This window comes from Accipiter gentilis, chromosome 13 (genome assembly GCF_929443795.1).
Source record: "Accipiter gentilis chromosome 13, bAccGen1.1, whole genome shotgun sequence".
Classification (NCBI taxonomy): Eukaryota; Metazoa; Chordata; class Aves; order Accipitriformes; family Accipitridae; genus Astur; species Astur gentilis.
In genome coordinates, this window is record NC_064892.1 from 19,790,999 (window position 1) to 19,813,355 (window position 22,357).

The following is a 22,357-nucleotide window of genomic DNA, read 5'->3' on the forward strand; positions in this document are numbered from 1 at the left end:
TGGAAGCTTGAGCAAGATGGGAGAAGTGTACCATATCCCTGTTAAGAGTTACCGTATGAAAAAAACTAAAATACACTTGAAAGCTAAAGCGTAGAAAGACAAGTCACTGTGTCACATACAGGTCAAAACCCATTAGGTGAATGGGATCTTCAGCATTAGGCAACATCTATCTTTTGCTTGTTGTGTTAACACAAGTCAAATATCTTTTTCTTTAGTGTCCACATCTGAATATTTTTGCCGTTTTTTGGAACATTAAATTCACTGCTGCTACTGTATGTTCTACAGAGCTGCTTATTTACTGTATTGTCTCCTTCCTTCTTTGTAAATACTCCAATTAGTGATTCCTAAGGCTGTAGGATGTGTCTGATCAACTGGTGAAAGTAGGATAATATCTCTTCTGTGAGCAGCTACACAGTAAGGGCTTGCTAATTCTGGCTCTGACTGCTGTAGTCACATCTACAATGTGTCAGCCATGATGACATTTTAATTCAGAAAGCAACATATGTTTCCTTCTCATTTATTGCAATCACTTTCAAAGTACTTATAATGAAAACATTAAAACCATGCAATGATTCAAAATGTATTTAGTTTAGCCTTTGTATAGATACTAGATGTTCTTTGATAGTATAAGCTAATTAGCCTGTAAAGTAGTTGGTACTATACAAAATGAGAAAGGACCAAAATTCCGAAGTCTTGCATGTAAATTATGTAGCTATTCTGACTATAGGGAATGTGCTTATATTAATTTTGTGTCTGAACAGTTCTGTATAGCAACACAAATATCCAACCCAAAAGTGGTTATTCTTAACATATACATTAAATAGTAAAAACAGTGACGATTCCCTTTAAAAGTTTCATCATTTGCATTTTGTGAAAGATACCATAATCACAGGCTACTGGAAACGGGGAGTATGAACTGGTGGAAGTATTTTTTTACCTTTCCCAGCATTCATCCCTAGGCAGGTACCGGAGGTTACTTTGGAGTGAGATGCAGGTCTAGATAGATCTTGGCAGTCAAACCTCGTATCACCTAGTATCTGGTTTTGGTAAGGGTAATTCTTTTAGTGTGTGTAAAGAATTCTTTGGTGAGCAGTTTAGTAGATAGTTGCTTAGTTAGTGTCAAAATAACAGACTCTCCAGGAAAAGGTTATCCCTGAAGATCTTACGAGAAAGATCTTACTTCTTACATGCACTTTCCTGAAAACCCTAAATGTGCTATGTAAGAAGGCTTGGGGCCTGGTGAGGGAGATAATGATATGCTCTGCAACTTTACATGATTTCTTTAGAGACTCACTTTGGCTTTTATTGAGTAGGAAAATTAGTTCACATTGTCTTTTTCCATCAGGAATGTGACCTGTGATATGTTCCTTCAGTTAGGGATCATGCAAGTGTTATTTTGTTGTTGTGAGTCACTGGTAACATGGAAAAGAAAGTTGTGGTGAGGTTTCATCCTGCTCTTATAATACTTTTCCTTGTAAAATTTGAACTGAAGAGATACAAGGAAAACATTTTTCTAAATTAGGGCCTTCTAATGCTTAATTTTAAAATACTCCTTCCTTTCTTAATATTTTCCCTCACATTTGACAAAGCAAAGTAATATTTACTTGGCTGGGAGTTCCAGCCCCGTAAAGGATTTGCTGTGAGTTCATTCTTCAGGGTTAGTTGGCTGATGGGACAGGACCCAACAGAGAGCAAGAAAGAGAAAAGGGAAAGACAAAGGGAAATGTGGACAAGAAATAAATCCGGGGAAGGGACCAGGCACCAAGAGGTCGGATGGCTTGCAGGAAGCAGCAGCTTGGAGAGGAGTTAGAAAGCTCAGGGCCTTTCCCAAAGGCGTGAGGACCACAGCGGGGGCGCGGGGGGGGCTGAGCCCCTCCTGCAGCCCGGACACCCGGGCAGCCAGATCTCCCTCTTGTGGGAGAGAAGCTGCAGGCAGGTGAGAACTTCTTCACTATGTCTATACTAGCTTGTGTGCTAAGGGCAGTAGCAAAATGGTGGACTTAATCGCGAGAAAACACCTCACCTCCAGAGACAGAGGCTTATCTACATCAGGTGATGCAAAAAAGTACATTTGCTTGCTGGTACCAAGGTTTTCTTCTTTGGACATTCACAGATTCTCATCTGTTCATAAAAAAAATATACGCTATAGCTGAATATCACCTACCGTTTTCAATACCATGGTATAGAACAGTAGCTTTCAGAATATTCCAGTGTGATTCCAGCAAATTTCAAGTAATTTAAATTGGTATTATGCAATTAATCAATTTATATGAACTGTTGCAGTTGTAGCATTTCTCGGGACTCTTAATAGGTAATCCTATAGCGAAGTTTCAGATCCAAATCTGAGTACACTGATTTTCTTTTTTCCTAGCAATAATTCAGAAAAGGCTAAAGAAGGAAAAGAAGGCAAAGAGGAAATTACAGGAAGCACTTGAATTTGAGACTAAACGACGGGAGCAAGCAGAACAGACACTGAAACAGGCAGCTTCAACAGATAGTCTCAGGGTCCTAAATGGTAAGAAGCCAATTTTTGCCTCTGTGTCATTAACTTCCAATTTAAGTGCGAAAAGAAGCTTGTTACATTGAAAATTTGTAACATAATGGAAAGGAAAAGAAAGAAAATCTTTTTTCTTTCCTTCGCTCAAGTGATGCCTCTCTCTTTATTGTTTTGTTACTTTATATAGTATGTGCAAATAAACTCACTGGAGAGAATGTTCAAACTAGGACAATTTTATATTATTAGCTTGAGAAGTCAATTTTTTTTCTTCTTCTTTTTCTCCCCCCCTTTATGCTTGAAAAATCTATTGCTCATTAATCTTCCTAGTCTAACAAAAAATTGTCCTGGCCTCCAGTCATTGTTCAACATTAAAAAAACTGACAAAGGTTGATTGTATTGTAATTCAGCATTGGAGTAACAGGTTGTAAAAAGGGCTATAAGAATCAAATGAAATATGTGTCAGTCTTACCTTTCTATGTTTCTAGACTCTCTGACCCCAGAGATAGAAGCTGACCGCAGCGGGGGCAGAACAGATGCTGAAAGGACAATACAAGGTAGGAATTTGCAAAAGGCTATAAATCTAGATCTTGCTATATGAGTTTTTCCTCAGCTTTAGACTGCTATTCAAGCATGTAGCCTACCATCTGGGCCACATCAAAACAAGTTCAAACAAGGTCAAGTTCATCTTGCTTGTTTATAAGAGAGAATACATTCAGTGCTGATAGATTTTCTTTAAATTAATAGGTCATTTCTGTTTATACAGAGCAATTAAAGAAGAATAATTAATTTGAAGCAATATTGGGTTGAATCTCAGACATACTGAATGCAGTTTTTGTGAATATGTATAGTTAGATTTGAGATAACAATGGTTTTAAAGGTATATTTGAAACATTTTGAGCCTCTTAGCTATACAAATGGGTAAACCTAGTGGGTAACATTCAAGGCGTGATGAGAATTTCATAGCTAATATTCAGTGGCAGTTACCAAAAGGTGTGTTTCAATAAGCTACTCTGAGCATTAACGATAAATAATCTGTTTATTCCCTTCTTGGATTTTTCATTTACCATATCCCATTATTTACATTTTAATAAAACAAATCTGCTGAGTAAATTTATACATGAAATACTAAAGAGAGCCATATTAACTTCCCCTGTGAATCTAAATGTATATATATATATTGCAAACAGCAAGATATTAGTAAAGAGCAAATTTTTAAGATAGTATTTATGTTATAATGTCTTCTCTAGTCAACAGGCTAAATCTACCTACGTGAATACTAAACAGTAAAAATAGCATTTGTTATCAATTGTAAATGAAGGTGCATTTTTCAGAGGCAAGCCTAAAATGATTAGCTCCAGTAATCGCTCTCAATTGCCTTTATTTTGCATTTCGGAGTCAATCATCTTAACAGTATCATTTGACATCTGTGTGTTATTTAATCACATTTTCTAAATCCTAAAGAGTTGTTACTGGTGTGCCACAAGGAGGCTGTAACAACAGAATAAAAAGTCAACAAGCTTTTAATGTATTGAGCATATAAACAAATACAAAAGAGGCAATAAGTTCTTATGAAAGACAAACCCATATATATAAACAAAACCATTTAGATTTAAAGCAAGTTATGTCTGCAAAGTCAATATCTCAGAAGTTGGAATATGCCAGATTAACCGTTGCCTGGGAAGTGGGTACATGTTTTGAGGTTTGTTATTCCAGAATCCTGCTTTCCTTCCCATCAAATGTATGCCTTATTCAAAGCATCATTTGACATAATTAATTTATTAGGAATCCAGTCATTTTGTCATTTTGTTATAATCCAGTTGTTTTGTTATTTTGTTTGGTGCAAAGACAGACCTCTAATTTCTTGGGAGGCCATTCTGTTACACTGGTCACTGCAGTCCCTGAGCATTTTGCAAACATTAAATACTTTATCTTCAGAGCATTCCTGCAAGGAAGCAAAGTTTGGAGTATTCCAATTTGAAAGCTGGGAAATGGAGTCACAGACAGATTAAGATGGCGAATTGCTTACCTTTCAAGTATTGAGGACCTAATTTTTCAGGATACTTTGCATTTTTGGCAAATGTATTCAAATCACTACTCCTGTTGAATTCAGTTTTGCTTATGGGCTGAGATACCAAGCTGGATATTTATAACATGAGCAACACATAATTACTGAGTATTTTGGAAGTATGTATTGTAAAGGACTTATCCCAAACTACATAGGAATAGCTTTTTAACCATGATTATCCATTCTTTTCCAGCTATCCTCTGCCTACTTATGCTCATTTCATATATTTCCATTTCTGCAACAAATGAAATCAAGGACTTATAGGCAACATTCTCAGTAATGATGACTTTTCCTTGATTCATCTGTCCAAGGTGGTGCAGGTTAGAGAAAAAATCCACAGATGATTATTTAATTGAAGACTGGACCATGATATATTCTGATCGTGATATTGGATCACGTTGCAAAGGCAACCTTAATTCTGACATTTCCTGTCTCTACTTTGCAGTCTTAACATATAATTAAAACAGGTTTTTTTTTTTTAAAGGAAAGGGAAAAAGAAGCAAGAAATAGAGTTGTCATTTCTGATAGTTTCATATATTCAGCTTAATCATCATACAATTATTCAGAACTTGAGATCTACCACAATATGTAGCCCTACAGCACAAATGTAACTGTAGGAGCTTGTTGTCATTGTGGATCAGCTGTTACAGGGTGACAGGTTTCAGAAATAGTTCAAGAAATAGTTAATAGCAGGCAAGTAATGCTAAGTGTCAGGACTCTTTGTGTTCACTTCCAACATTTGAAGGAGGATTCCTTTTCACCATAAACTCCCTTCTCTATGTAGCATGTATCCCTGTGTCTGTGTCCCAGTTCCTCCTAGTTTCTTCTTCCTCGCTCCAATTCCATCTTTTGTCAATGGCTAACCTCACTCTTCCCTTGCTCTACATTACATTGTGTTTCTTGTTTCCTAACTTCACATTCTTTCAGCGTTCTTGTCTGAACTCAGTTTCATGCCACCCTGATTATTCCTTTAATTACAAGCTCTTTCTCTCTCAGTGACCCCCAGCCCCCGTCTCTGTCCGACCCTTCCTGTTGCCTCCTCCTCTTGTCCAGTCATTTTGAGAGCTGCACTGACATTCCCCGTTACCAGCCTTCCCTGTTTGGTACCACATCTCCGTCTGTATTCTCTGCTTCCCCCCACCTCCCCATCGAGCTCATGTTCCCTACTGCTCTCAGTACACATTCCGTTTCTTCTTCTGCATCTGCCTGGATATCGGGGAGGGAAGCACTGAGAGCACTCTGTTCTTATTTCAATATTTAGCACAGCAATTGTTTCACGAGTGAGGAGAAAGAGTTGCAGGGAAAGAACTGCTTCATTCCTGCAGCACCAGGATAAAGCATGCTCAGTACAGGAGAGGTCCTTGGAGAATTTAGCTGCAAAAGTCTACAAAAGCTTTCCAGCAGGTGAAACTGGGATTTTTCCAACACTTTTTTGAATTTTCACTGGGGCAACAAAGACCATGGCTTTCCAACTTTGCAAAATTTCAATTATGGCCTTACATTTTATCTGTAAATGATATTTTGTATACTCTAGTATGCACTATAGAAGAATTATTATCTAGAATATACAATATATTCCATAACAAAGAATATAATACTATCTCTCTCATGTTTCAGGTTCTGGGAAAAAATACTTACTAGGGAAATACTTATGCCTTTCTTATTCCTCTCAAAAATATACCTGTATCTCAGTATCAAAGCTTGTCTGGGTCAATAGTCTCTTTATACACAATCATTAATTTTTTTTTTTTCAACTTACTGTATTAAGCATGCTGTGCAGTTGTATAACTAAGCAAACAAAAGTAAGAAAGCTGCAGCATTCTGTGGGGAAGTGAAGTAATTGAAATACCAAGTGTAATTTCAGCATTTAAGAAAATATTTTACAAGAAAATCAGAATTTAAAATAAAGATTTTTATCTACTATTCATTATAAATAAAAGGATACTTGTCAACTTGAAGTTATATTTAATGTTGATATTTTTAACTATCCCTTTTGTGAGTAAGGAATACGACTAATTTAAGTATAAAAGATAATTGCATTTGTCAATAAGGGGGTTATGTTCTGTTCTATTTTTCATCATGTAGCACTCATTCAGATTCACTTTTAGTTCATGTAAAGTCTTTTGTAAAATGGGAGAGATAATAAAAAGAAATTTGAATATAAGACTATAAAAAGAAGCAATACAGGATATTTTAGGGTTGGACTTGGGTTTTTTAAATACTGGGTAGATAACAATTTGCTGAAATATCCATAAAATGCTAACAAATAATCATAATAAATAACCCAGTTATGGGTCTCATATTTTTTAACAGATACAAACAGATACTAAGTTATTAGGAACTGGTGTAGGCACTGGTTTTAAATGTTTTCTTTCTTGCTTCTGTTTAAAATAATAATAAAGCAGATTATCCTCTTCTCCATACATATTGTAGGTTCACTAGATGCCTATGCCTAGCTCCCAATCCGGTTTCCCAAGACCCCCTCATCCCACACAAAAAGGTACCATACAAAGATAATGTTTGACTTTTATATACTGTTTTGTTACCAGACCTCTTACTAAGCACTAGAACAATGACATTTACTGCCGCTCTTACTTTCTTATTTCCACTGACTTTTTCTTCCCCATCTAGTTACTTACCATGTATTTGTCTGCCTACATAATTATTTTTTCTTTTTGTCTATAAATCCTACATTCTCAATTTTCTATCTCCCAATATCTTCCCTGCCAAGTCCTGTACATTCATCTTCATTCCCTTTAAACACCACTCCCTTTATGCATTATCTGAACTCCTCTAAATATATTCTACTTCTGCGCTGTCTTCCCCATTGACTGTTCTTTTCATATGGTGTCCCTGTCATGTCTTCATTTTCCCAAATCACTACCACATTGTTTTGTGCTTTTCTCCCAAAACTATCCTGATAAGAACAGGAAGCTTAACCAAATCTTCTCTCTCTCAGGCTGCTATTTTGTTTCTCCATTTCTGCAATGTCTTCTCCATTTCTTTCCTATCTTCTAGCAATTGCCTCATCCTCTACCTTTTCTGCTTTTCTCCAATTAATTTGCAACTTCTACATGCCATCATTCCAGCTGCTTCTGAAACCAGCTCCATCATTTTCTCCTAAGTCTTCTCACCCTGTTAAGCTCCCATGAATTCTCAGGCCTGTCTTTTTTTTTTCGCCCAATGTCTGTTTGTGTTCCAAGAGACCCTTTGCCCTTTGCCTGTCCTCAAAACTTTCTCGTCCTACTCCACTCTTTCAGTCGCATTCTTTAGTGCACATTTTGTTCCTTTTGTCCATCAATCAAAATTTCATACCTCATTTCCTTATTCTGCTGCAAATATTCTTTTTATCTTCTAGCACACTATTAGACTTTCTCCAAATGAGTATGTTACCTTACTCTCCCCGTCCCTTAGCAAAACAAACTTATGCTTTCTAAGCCCCTTCCCACTGACTCTTTCTTCTCGCCTTTTTCTAGTTCTCTATCTCTTCTGTAGGCTCATATTAACAGTACAGTTAAGTGTAATGCTAAGTGGCTTCAGACTATGCTTTTCTGATGTAAGAAGAAGAGCCACTCAGCTGCCATGAACATAAAAGCTTCCAGGGCCATCTTTTTCCCTCCCAGAAAGGACAAGGCAGAAAATGGAGATGTTGAGCAGATACAGGAATAGAGAAAGAAGGCAACTGCTACTCAGCACACTGACTGCATAGTCCCATATGAAGTTACCTGTAAGGCCTCTGAAGGCTACTGAGGAATTGTGAGAAGGAAATTATGATTTAACTTTGCCCACACCAAGAACCTAGCATGTGCATTTTGCTGCCTAAGTACTAGGGGAAAGCTGCCCTGCAGCTGCCCTCCACATTAATAAAAATTGCTTAGATACAGCTTCAGTCATTTGCCTGAAAACCTAACCTAAATTGTTTTCTGTGTTGGTTCGAAACTTGTTTTATCTACTTTTCTACAAGCAAAATCAGTGCAATAATATCAGCAAATGATAGTCCTTGATTGTTTCTTGCTATATTTGTGTTTGAAAGATAGCTATCTGAAGGACTTCCACATTGAAAAGGAACTTTTGGTGGTTCTGTGAAGCGTGTGTGCACAGTTCCATTTCTGTTGTATAAATCTTGGACAAAAGCATGTGCAAATGTGTGATGATATTTCTTATGAGATATTGGAAAAGGCTATTATCAAGGCTGTAAAGTCAAGCATTCCAAAATTAGGAAATGGTAGAATTAAGGTTGTCTTCCGCACCTTTGTTCAACCGTCTTTGTGTATGCATCATGATATAATCTTTAATTATATGATTAGATACTGTATTTTTCACAGTACCCTGTCTCATTCAGTGCGGGGGACAAGGATGTAGTTGAATAAATGGATATCTTTCCAATATTTTCTTTTATCTTCGGTGCTCAGTGTATGTTCTCATGCTTTATATAATACCTGGTTTATATATAATACTTTCATCATTAGACATCATGCTTTACAGAAGAGGTGTGAATGATCATCTCAATTTCTTTCATATGTTAAATCTTAATTTTAGCATTTCCTAACAGTTGAGTGTTTTGCTTAACCATTTGAATAACGTCCTAGTTAACCATTTTCTAGGGTTTTCTTTTTAACAGTAAACTACAAAGAAGTTTCACTGTGACATGACATCTGACAACCTTAAGGACTGGAATCTTTAGATTCACAGTGATAAAGCTAACAAAGTAACTGATAAACTGTAATACCTTATGAGTAGTGCAGTCTAAGGAATGACCATTTTGCCATGGGGGTTTTACAGATACTTGTGGAGATAAAGACAAACAATCATGGGATACATTTCACGCTCTTGGGCACAGAATCTTCCTTTCATTTTTCTTGCAACCTGTATCACTTTTAACAGTGTCTTCATCAAGCTTTCTCATTCATGTTTCTTCCTTGTCTCTGGCCTTTGTATCAGTCCTAATAACCATTTCCAAATTTTATAATCTCTTTGTTGCCTCTTTTTTTGTCTCACCTTTCAATACAAGTTTCTATTTATAACCAGTCATAATTCCAGCCTCTAATTTTAACTTCTTACAGCTAATATCCTTGTTAATCAGCTAATATCCTTGTTAATCAGACGTCTCCAGATATTGGCTCATAATGCTCTATCCATATGCTGCATATCCAGTTACTTGTCAATATTTCTCCCTCTAAAAGACTTGAAATGACTTTACCTGACTTTCTTGCCCTATTTGTGTTCTGTCCCCCATCTTTCCTTCTATTCTCAACCACTGAGTCGTGTTCTTGTCTAGTCAGTCCAAATCACTTAGTCCCCCAACTTCAGTCTCAGTTCCTGTTAGCCCACTATTTCTTATTACTAGCTCCCTTTCACAGTGTCTTCTAGTGTCCTGGTTTCTGTGTTTCCATGTGTTTAGCCAGTCTTAGTCACTCCTCCTAGTCACATTTTCTGTCTTTATTTCCAATTCCAACTCCATCAGATGACTTGTTCTAATTTCTCTAAATCTTAAGTTTTATATGAGCTTATGATTGTAGAATTAAAGAAGATTACTATTGGCTGCTAATCATAGACAGGACACATTTTCTAGTGCAAGACTACTCTCAAATTAACCAATATTTTTTTTAAAAAATAGTTTTCAATGTCCTCAAGTGACAGGACATCTCTTTTCTGGCAACATCAGTTCTTCTTGCAGCACATTTAACTAAAATGTCTTTTCTGTAGTCTTTCCTTCATTTATTTTGCCCATGATATTAACTGTGATGACCAGGATCAAGTCCATTTCTTTTATTCATTATCCTTCTGTAGAGTCCCTTCAATAATTCCATCTTTCTCCCAGGGCTTCTATCTCCTATCTTTGCATTTCTGTCTGTTCCTCTCTATGTCTCCCTTCCTCTTAATCAAAAGCAATTTCATTTGCTCCCATAGCTCCTCAAACTCGAGGTCATCTGTCTGTATAATGCCATGTAAACCAATGGTTATACATTCTCTACAGTATTAATCGATTAAACCCAAGAAAAGCAAAGCACCTGATTCTTTATACGTTTTACCATTTTTTCTTGCCTTTTTTCTCATTAAAACATCTTAGAAGTGTTAAATATATATATATCTCAACGTGTAAATTCTACATTTTTATTCAATTGACACTTGCTTATCAGTTATTCCATTTTTCTTGCTGCTTAGTAAGTACTATGGATTTGTTGTTACTCATTTATTATTGCATGGGACTTCTAGCAGAAAGGTGCTTAGGTTTAGTATAGAGCCAGGATTCTCAAATGGATGTATCAGGTCATTTTCAGAATGAAAATACACTTTCGCTTCCCCGTGTGACATTCCTTCTTCTCTGCCACCCCATTTCAACACTGTTTCAGCTTCCCTTGTATCCTTGCTTTTCCTTTCACCTCTCTTTCAACCCCCCCCACGCCCCGCCAAATATTACTTCTGAATATCCCCAATCTTTCTTACTACGCCACTTCTTTGACCTGTGAGGCAATGTCTGTGTATGATCTGGAGCTCTGTGTTTGCTGGTTGACCAGGTGGCTGACTAGGAGATACATGCATTCTAAGGGATCAGTGACAAGCTAGGAGATACGCATTTTCTGCTGGACATCTTGTTGCTGCCTCTTGGCAGCTGGGCAAATCAAACAGTACATGATGCTTCTCAGCAGCTGATGGGCCAAACAAATGGGTTTTCAAGCTGCAAGAGACCCACGGCCCACCTGTTGTGCAGGCCTGCTATAAAGGTTGAACATTTCATCAGGGAAAAGAAGTCAGGAGCTGGAAACAAAGCTGTCAGAAGCCTGGAAGGCAAAGGGATTTTTTTTTCTAGATATATTGAATAACTGCCCAAGGAAACATCTGCTACTTAGCTGGGCTGTTTATGGAAACAAACAGCTGACTATTCTAGACCCAGAGAAATATAAAAACGTTCTGTGAAGCAGCAATGACAAAACAGTGGACTGGGGTTTTTTGGAGATGAACTTTTCTATGATTTTTAGGCCTCTTACCCTGTTATTCCATTAGGCCAGATTTTTTTTTTTAACAAGAACCTAATAATTTCCATTTGCTTTGTCAATAAAAAGTCTTCTTTCAGTTTAGGGGTCAACAAACAGTAAGAATGTCTGTCTATGTTTGTGAAATACCGTGTCTTGTGAGAGTGTGATTTTCAGCAGTCTGACAGATAGATTTTGCATTTTTCTTTTTACCTGTCTGATTATCAGGTTCCTTCCTTAAGTTTTCTGTTCTTCAGGTTTCTGCAGTTCAGTAAGACAACTGCTTTCAGTCTCTACAGCTTTGGTTAACTGCAGACATAAGACGGGACCATCTCTGTAATGTGACTGCCCTCCTTAGGGTTATTCTAAAGCCTCTAGAGTAGTGATCTGAGCTGCCAGAAAAGTGTGAAAAAGACAACAGAATGGAGCAAAACTGTTGTGGTGACCCACTAGGGAGTCATGTCTGCTGTCTTGTTATTGATCCTTCTCTGCCTGCCAGAGTTTGTCAAACAAATTGATGCATTGGTGAAAGCGTATGCCCATGCACTGTTCAATTTTAGAAGCTGAAGGATAGTGTGTTTTCTGCATTGCTCTTCTGCTTTGTCTTTCTTATGCTCAAAAAAAAAAAAAAAAAGAAAAGAAAATTTTCAGACCTAGTGGTTGTATTAAAGGGGGAAAACTGTTAGAAGTTTAGTGTCTAACCCTCAGTGACATTTAGTGGAGCTGTTTTACTAGCTCCTTTTGGTTAGTCCACCCGATTCTATTTTATTTTTGTTCAGTCTTCCTAAAATATTTGCTGGTTAAACATTGTTACTATTTGCAGTAACACATACTTATAATGCTTCATTTTACTTCTGATTAGTGCCTTAAACTTCAGCTGCTTTTTGACTGCAGTGCGTAACGCCTTGTATTAATGTCAGGGTCATGCACTTATTATTCATCTGTACAGTGCTATGCACTTCAGTGAAATTATATACATAATAATAAATAACAGCATTAATCTGTGTGCACCACCTTGAATTTCATTACTGTTGCAGAAGGTATATCTCTGAAAATAGGTTCTCTAGTTTTTACAGTTTTTAGAAAGCGCTGGTCTCTCTCCTTGTATGCTAATTTAAATATTTTATTTTATTTCCCCTAAGAAGAATAAGCCTTACTAGCTTTACCAGCTCACAAGTTTTAAAGACATTTGTTTTACTGATGGCTTGGCAGACAATCCAGTATAGTTCAAATTTTAAACCTAGATTGTACATTAGACATTTATGACATCTCTTGCGAGTTTGTCTGTCTTTTACCATTGAAATCTGAATCCTTAATGAGGAACCATACAATAAAGATTTGTTTTGCTTCATATTTCCTTGACCATGAATAAATACTGAAATTATCTTACAATGGCTGGAAACCAAACAGTAATAAGTATGTCCCCTATCCCCCTGCCCAGGAGTCCAGCACTTTGGCAGGTTTTCAACCCAAGCTAATCAATTAAAGACAACATTGATTAACTTAAACAGAAGGTGGTATTGATTTCAGGCAGTAACCTATAAATAGATGATTGTTTCATAGTGTTTGTAGGTCGTTGTTAGCTACACCTTTAAACTTTAAGGTACATAATCCTGTTACCTATCACCCAAAGAGCAAAGGAAGGGCATAGAGTTAATAAACAGTTACACATATGTTGCAAAACATTCTTTCAGAGCCCTCTCATTCAACACTTATACTCCTCCATAAAAACTTTTCCACTTTTTCTTTGAAATTGCTATCTATTGCAATATATACAAAGCTGTTGGAAATCAAATATGTTCATAGCTTTTCTACTGAGATAAATGATTAATCAATCAGAGGCTTTCTTCCAACATGGTACTTCAGTGCACTTGTAAAGCAACTATGTGTAAAATTAATGACTAAGCATGAACAGAGTCAAGTGAGAAAATTCAGGACAATAAGAATATTAAATAAAACACATTGTGCACCGAAGAAGTTATTAAAACTTGATATAGAATTGTTTTGACTTGTTTCATTTTTGTTCTTCTCTTACTCACTTCCTCCTCCATGTTCGTATTATTCAAAGAGGGAAGGATAGGATGGATTAATTCTTACCTAACAGGCTCCCTAGGTCACCCCAGTTGTCTTGCTATCTGGGAAAGACAGGCACTGCAAGCCATCATTCTGCCTATTTATGTTTCCCATAAGTACTCTGTTCCCTTCGTCTTCTCCCTCAGAAGGTAACTAAAACCTGAGCAGGCTGGGGAAGCACACATTTCTAGCATAGTCTCATCAGCTGAAAAACAAATCACTTTTTCCCTTCTAGAGAAAGAACTAAAAGACTTTATTTTTTTAAACCAGGATGAAAAATTGTTTAAAACAACAACATCAGCATAATTTCTCATTGTATAGAAATGGTGTTTCTGTAGCCTATCATGAAACAGATATAAACAAAGCAGATTTCTACTTCATTCACAACTGAACTATAATCCTGTGCCTCTTTAGGTTGGTTGGGAAGCTAGATCTGCTGACTGTAAGCTGTTTATCAGTGTGTGCCTCTACACCGTGTAGGAAGCTGTCCCTTTTTCTCTTTTTTTTAATTCCCTCAGCCACATTTACTACTTCTTAGACAAGTGCTGGAAAGTGGCATCATGTCAGCTGTAATGTGTGTCATAAAGAAGACTTTTTCTTGGCATTTGGTTTTTAAACTACTATAGAGATTAAAAAAATGCCTGATGTTTGTGTATCATCCCGTTATAAAGGAACTTCATCTGTCAATATTAGTGTTTCATTCTTCTATGAAATCATTAAGACTTCACCATCAACAGACCTCAAAATATTTAATGGTTTGAGATTTTTTCTGATAGTTGCACTTCCCTTGTTGTGACTTGTTGTGTGAAGCATGAGGGAGATAAGTCTTATGCCAAACTAACAGTAATAATTTTCAGTTCTGCTAAAAGTACTGTGCTTTGGAGAACTACTAGTACGAACTAGTAGCTGCTAAGTTACTTTATCCACTTAGCACACAGAGGAGGAAGTCTATTAGACGAGATCCATGTCTCTGTCCTGAAAGGTACTACAGCTTGGGTAGGTAAAGAGAAACATCAAGTCCAGATTTGATTTCAAATCTTGAATTTCAAGTTCAATCAGATTTGAAACGTTAAATATGAAAAGTGGCCATCCTCTTCAGCATTCCTTTTTGACTGTCAGCCACTGCCTGCATCGAAGAAGAAAAGAAAATTTCTTAGCAAGCCATGTGAGCTAATCTACCAGAGCAGGTCATCATCAATTTCCCATCTTATCCCTGCATGTCTGAAACTCTGAAAAGAGATTTTCAGAGAGAAGTTAAGATATTCTTATCTTAACATTAATTCTTACACTATTTAAAAAGTGATTTCGTTGTCCACAAGTAGATGACTAGTGCCATTTGAGATGCTCCAGGGCATCTGAGACATCTTCATAAGGTTAATCATGCCTATGGAAGATCCAGGACTTTCTGGAGCAGCAGCTGGAAGCCACACAGGATATGGAAGGCTGATTCAAATCATACCAGGTGTTGAATCAAGCCCTTTTTGTTCATTTAGAACACCTTTGAACATATTACATTCTTGACTTCAGTTATATTAAATGGAAATTTATAGTTTATTATGTATTTTGAATAAAAGTATATTTACTACTACATTAATTCCAAAGGGAATGCCTATGCCACTATTCTTCTAGCATTTCTAGTGGAAACACACAAACATTCATGGGATAATTTCTCTAGATCTCACTCTCCTGTTATCTGTGGACTAGCTTGTATTTTACATAGCATTTGACTGAGATATGAAAATGTGAGATGTGGAAAATAAATTGTGGTCGCTTTTTGTTTTTTAAAGAAGCCCAAACTCACTGACTTTCAAAAAGAGCTGATTTTTTTACCATATGTGACTCAGAGAGCAGCCCTCTGGCCAAGTAGAGAGCTGGCCCTGGATATGCCAACCCAGAACTTTGTTAATATGCCTTAGAGTAGTATTGTACTTTCTCCATTCTTTGAAAAATCTTTGCTGTCTCTCTCTACATTCAATACTAAAATCTTTTCATAGCTGCTTCCTTTTTTTAGGTTTAAAAAAAAATAAAATTCAATTTTACTGGGAAGCTTGCAAGAGTAATTGTATGAAGAAGTAAGTAAAGAAGTAAAGATGGTCTTCAGCAGACATTCAAGAGAATTCATTTATTAAAAGTGTATAATTCTTTTCAATTTCTAGTGTAAATATGTATATTGAAACAGAAAACCAAATCAGGCATCGAGGTGAAGGAAAGCATGTTTGTGCATAATAGTTCTGAAAAACTGTTTAAGGACAGATTATTCATGAGAAAACACTAATTTCATAAATCTACCAAAATTAACTAGTCCAAAAATAGTCTCTTAAATTACGGTTATTTATTTCAGAGGATATTTCATCGATTATAATGTTTCTGCATGAATGTAAGTTTTAGTAAACAGATTTATTTATTTCTTTTACTGATTCCAGCTTTCAGCCTTGTGGTCTGTCTCAGATAAATTCTTTTGAGCTGTGTCAGAAGTAACTGGAAATCTAGTAGAAATGTTATCATTGTAATATCTGGACAACTTTGCAATCTTTAATGGATTTAATCTTCACATCAGGAAATACTCCTGTGATGCAGAACAAAGCAATTATCTTTATATCATAGAGGGGCTAAGGAGCTTGATCATGGATATGTTGGAAATCTGTGGTAGATCAGAGACTGAACTTAAATCTTGCAAGAACTAAAATTTTCATTCTGCCCTTCACGTTTTTGCCCTCCCTTTTATATGTTCCTTCACGCTCTCTCATTGTATAGACTTATGGAAAACTAGATCGAATGTACCCACTTGAATATCGGTGGTAGGATTTATGTCCCAGAACTTCATGCTAACAGAATATATGTAACACATCATCTGTGCTTGCTCTGCACTTGCTCAGACTGATGGCTAACCTCTGTGAATATCAGGGTAATGACAAAGTGCACCTGGTATAAGTCTTTTCAAGTCTTTTATTTGTTAGACACAGCTTTGAAAATACAACAACATATGTTGCCTAGCATTATTTGATTATTACTTGATTTGATATGATTACCCCTCACATATCAAGTTGACCCTATGTGTTCAGCTTTTGTAAAAAAGACCTGACATAGACTCTAGATTCTGTTACTGTGACATAAACATAACCAGTTTGATTAAAATACCTTGCATAATGACATTTAAAAGGTTTGAAGATAAAATAATGGGGAATGGATTATTTAATTTATGTAGGTTCTGGCAGCTTCCTAACCCCAAAGCTCCACTGAATTTCTTTCTTCAGCTTCCTGGTGTACAGACGGGCTCAATACCTGCTACACTTTTCTACTTGTAGAAGTGAAGGTAAACCAGTATCAGCTTTCTGTAGTTCAGGAGCTGAAGACTAAGCATGTATGCGTTACTACATGCTTTCCTTTTGATGTTTTGGTCAAAACCACAAAGTAGGTGGAACGTTTAATTAAATCTGAGTTATCAAATGCAAATCTGTCCCCAAGTATGCTATGGCAACAGCAGGAAGCAAAGGAATTGCTAGTCATTTACGTGGAAGAGTATTCAATGCATTTCTTCTATGAGGTGATCCCATCTTAAAACAGCAATGGTGCAATAGTATTCATTAAATCTTTAAATATGATCATCCCTACCTATATCCCCGACCATATTCTTGAAATTACTGTCCCCATTCATGACGAAGGTAAACAGAAATTAGTGATGGAATATAGCCAAGTAATGTCATTTCCCTTAAAGCTTTACACAAATACATTTTGAGATGAGATGATGACTACGAAATGTTGGTGACCGTGCTGGTAAATGACTTCTATTTATGTGGTAAGTTGTATGTGTTCATGAACCCATATTCCTGAACACATTCCTGATTCAGGTACCATTCCTGATCTCAGGTCTTGCTGTCAGACTCACCTACAAATCCAGATTTCAAGCCTGAAGGATCGTAGTGAGTTAGTTTGTGAACATTGCATGAAGTCTTCTTAACTGTGGAGAGCAATGGAGGAAAAAACTATGAGGTGCTTATTTGGAAGCATCACTCCAATTTGAAGCATTTTGATAAGGAGTAACACATAAGGTGAAGGGTAAGGCAAAACCTTTCAAGTACGGTGTTTCCAGTTGTTAAAAGGGAAGAGCAGGTGAAGGAATTAAAAAGGAGTGACAATTCAAAGAAGCAGACTAAGAAAATATTTTTGCCATATGAATTGGTTTATACAGCTCGGACAGAAGTAAGCCTTAGTAGGTAAGATATGAAGGGAAACAGCATAGGAATGTACAGCTAGAAAGAGGGATAGGAAAATGAGGGCCAGAGAATTTTTATGAGAAGAAATTTAGACGCTATGTTGTAATGAAGAGTCAAAAGTAACAAACAGGATACCTTGATTTTGAACTTCACTGACAGACTAGATGAAAAGAATGGTTCATAGTGACTAAGAGTAATAGTAGTAGTGGGAAAGAGGAGGAGGAATCTGAAGGGGTGAACGATTAACAGCTCTGTTTTCCCAACCTGAGATTGTCAGAGCAGCTAAACATTCACACAGAGAATCAGAAAAACAGACTGAAGTTTTAGGTCAGACAGAAGGGAACAGACCTGGATTACAAAGGGCTGTGTCAATTGTCAACATGGATATGGTGGCTAAATTTCTGTTTGTGGATTAGACTACTCAGATACGAAGCATGGGGAGGGAGACAATGGGAGGGAGATCGTAGCCCTAAGAAACTAAAACAGAAAGTTGAGGAAGAAGCTAAAAACATCAAACTGAGAAGAAATTAGCCATGTGGACGGAGAATAAGAAGATCCTAACAAAGGGAGAACAATATTTGAATACCAAAAACCTTTTATCAAAGGCTAGTCTAGAAAAGTCAAGAAGGTGGAGTATGAGGTGCTAATTCTAAGATTTTGCTAGAAAGAAATCATTAAAGACAGCCACATTTAATAAAAGTTTGCAAAAAAAGCTGACTAGCAACAGAATCGATGGTCAAGGAAGAAAGTACTTCCCAGCATTTTGCAAGTATTATGGTCATTCATCCATATGTTTAACTGACGTATTCTTACCAAATTAGGAACATGGAAGTATTATATCCATATTGTTAAAGAATGAATGACTATTCAAAGAATAGGAAAGTTTCTTAGGTTTTAACTGCGGGTTAAAGTCCTTCGTTACATTGTCTCTTATCAACAATGTCCCTGAAGAAAGGATTCTGTTTATACAGAATTATTACAATGTGAGTTCTAGAAATTTTCTTGGATATTTTTGCTAAACCTCTGTGGTCATTGCACTTGAGAATTTTCTTAATGGTAGTAATCATCTAACAAGAAATGTCAAGCTAGGCATGGCCACATTTTCTCTCCTCTCATATTTAAAGAGAAAATCTCAATTTCTGTCAGATGCAGTAGATTTGCCACCTAACTGAAAGAAGAATTAAATCATTGCACTTTAATATCTGATTCCAGGTAAAAGGTATGTACACAGCAAAACATTCAAAGGGAGGTGCCTTCAGCTGGAACTTGGTAAACAGCTGGAAGGCCTATCACCTGCAAGGGGAAAAATAAAAAAGTTTAATATTTTGAGGAGGCCACATAATGCTACATTACTTTTAATTCTGCAACAAGCTAAGAAATTTAGAGTGTGAGTGAGCAAATATTCTTAACAACCTTCTAGGAGCCTGTTTTTGTGAAGAGTACCAGCTAGTGATTTTCACTGATTGTAGAAAAGCTGTTTTGTACCGGTATAAGTGTTAAGAATGAGAGCAACTGAAAATCTACCTCTATGTACTTTGCCAAATGCATGTACGTGTATTCATGTTATGGAAAAAGAAAACTTCTTTTATGTTACCAGATTTAGAGAGGATATCATAAACTCTTTTGATAGAGCAGTCTCTTGCTGTAGTAGCTTAAACTACAGAATAAACATATTATACCTTACGTATTGCATATCATAAAACATGATTTAAATGAACGGTATCAAAATCAAAGTTTCAATTTAGGAACTTGAGTGTATTGTTGTGAAAAGCCTAGTCAGTTATATTTATAGCTTCATATTTTCACAGGAAGAAAATAGTCTAGAAACCTAGGGATCACTCATGCTTTATGCAAGTGCAGTAGGTTTTAGATAACAGGATCAGGTCCACAATTTGCTTTTCTTAAAACCTACAATAAAAAATAAAAATAAATTCCATCACCATACAAACTACAAAGGTGAAAAAATGCTGTATCTTGCATTTTTCTACCTCCTGTGGCTAGGGACAGAATGCAGACATGCCACAATAATGTTTTTTATTTCTACTGTTCAAACCATATTAATGAGAACATCATTTTGGAGAACTAATTATTTCTATTTGTCTTGTGTCACACTTTCTAATTCCCCTATATTAGCACAGCCAAAGCAAATTAATTGCTTTTCCAGCAGTTGAACCTTGTCCAAGAATGAGCTCACATTCCCTTCCAGTTTTGCAGTTTCTAGGAGTGCATTGTGTCAAAAATTTCTCTTGATACTAAACATAGCCCAGAGAATATCTTTACAGATTTCTGTTGCTGCTCACTTGATGAAATTTATAAGTTTAAGTGACCCACTAGGAAAGATAAAGTTCTTAGCTGCAAGATTATACATCAAAACAGTTAAAGTGAAATTAAAATTAAATGAATGAATCTCACTGAAGCAAAAAAAGCAGTAATTAATGGTTCCCTTAATTGTCTTCATAAAATATTTGCATGGGTCTAATTTGCATAATTTGCATGTATTAATTAATCTTTCAAAGGAATTTTGTGCTGAGAGAAGCCAAAAAATCTCTTTGTTTTATTTAACATCTAATGAAATATTTATCTTCGTTAATGAACTTCTCATCTTCATTAAAATAAAAATTGCACAAGTTTGTATGTTTTAAATGTTTTTATAATTGAAGTATACAAAAAAATCTCTTCAGACCTACAGTGTCTGAAAAACAAACACATTATTGCACATTCTGTGTCATTTTGACTACAGCAACATTTAAAATTTGAGAAACCCTATTCACTCTACCAAAAGTTTTCAAGGGATTTTAAATTACTTCAATTTCATGTTAATTGATGATTTTTTTTATTATTATTTTACACGTAGGGATGACAAGGTAAACACCCTGGTATTTTTTATTATTGTCAACCTGTGATGCATAACAGCTTTTATAGAACAGATACTATGTATAGAAAAAGAGACTAACATTGTAGTTTAAAATTTAAAATACTGCAGGAGTTTGTACATGATATGGGGTTAGTTTATACTCTACTAGACTAACAGTTGAGGAAAAAACAGTTTGTGAGTTACTGCCTGACATTTAATGATTGAACCTGGAGTAAGACTGATGACAGTAACAGTTATAAAGGACGGTAGTGGCAGAGGACCTAGTTAAATGACAGGTTGCAGCGATCAGCAACTTTGAGACAGTATCCAAAATAGCTAGACATCCAGAATGAGACTATGAAGTGCAAAAAAATCAATATTAAAGTTTTGTGCAAAATTTGAATATGGAAGAGTGAGGAGATGAAAAGAAATCAAGTACTTTGCAGAAAGCTATTTCTGTAAAAAGAATAGGTGTAAGAGGACAATGATTAGTTCTTCAGGGACAAAGGTGAAGGCTATTACTTAAAAAGGGGACCACCTAGAATCCCAAGGTAATGTATCAGCTACTTAATATTGTCGGAAATAGTGTCTGTAGAGAAAGAATAGCAAAGTATGGTTAAAATAAAATAGCTTCTGTACAGAATGTTAACACTGTGCAGAGTAAGATTTGTGAAATGGAGTTTCATTTTTTTCAAGGATAAGTACAATATTATTGGAATAAAAAAAGTGTACTTGAAATAGGGAAATGATTGGGGATTTAGAATGCAAAGAAACTATATTTGCACAATGAAACAGCACAATGGGTGTTGTACTCACTTTCAATATGCCTGCATATGCTTAAATCCTTGCACAAGGAGTTTATAAACACATTAATGTGTTCGAATTCCTTTTAGACATGCAATACCTTAGAAAGCCAGCCCTGCAGAGATAGAAAAGTAGGAGCTGTTTAAGAGTGCTTTAAGATACAGCACTCATTGTATAAAAGAATTTAAGAAACCGGATGTTTAAGCTATTGAGGTTATATACAGACTCATATATTCTTTACTACATTATCCTATAATTTTTTCAACTGATAAGATATAGTGGAACTTTGCTGATACCATAATAGCAGTATAGATATTGCTGTGTATTATGAAGGTGTGGAATAGCTGCTGAGGCAATGTAATTATCTATAAAATACCCAAACAATATCAGTGGGAGGGATATGTTTCACTTCACACATTTGTGGGGTAGATGTCTTTATCTGAGCTATTTGGCTAGGCTCCTATTAAAGTCAATGAAGAGTAATAGACACATCTCTCCCTTTGAAGAAAATGAATCATAACTTCCAAGTTTCTTCATTGATTATAAAGGGAGTCTACAAAACGGGCTCAAACACAGCTATCTACAGTGCAGGTGTGTGAAGTTAATGTGATGAATCTCATCTGTTGTGTATTTTCCTTTTTGCTTGCCTCAGAATTCCAACATCACTTGTGACAGTAAACACACTATGAGCAGCTGCATTTCAGTCACTTCTTGTAACTACTGATGTTGGAAATGAGTAATTGTGCATCACTTCTGGAAAAAAATCCATGCCTGACAATCCCTTTTCTGCTTGGTATAATTCTGTAATGTTTCCGTACTGTACAGTTTTGAAAGTTGCATAAAGCATGACCCTCAAATGTAGAAAGGATAACTTGA

General features: G+C 36.1%; 1 protein-coding gene across 3 annotated transcripts in view; it reads left to right on the forward strand.

Annotated features, from left to right (window-relative positions):
• Window positions 1-22,357, forward strand: part of DACH1 (dachshund family transcription factor 1) — a 366,571-nt gene that overhangs the window by 329,281 nt on the left and 14,933 nt on the right. For 2 of the 3 annotated variants that reach the window (XM_049815997.1, XM_049815998.1), the window contains 2 exons: window positions 2,372-2,515; window positions 2,983-3,051. In XM_049815997.1, coding sequence (XP_049671954.1) covers window positions 2,372-2,515; window positions 2,983-3,051 — 213 coding nt within the window. Of the gene's footprint in view, window positions 1-2,371; window positions 2,516-2,982; window positions 3,052-6,995; window positions 7,063-22,357 lie in introns of all 3 variants that reach the window. The other variant, XM_049815999.1, reaches the window with a different exon arrangement.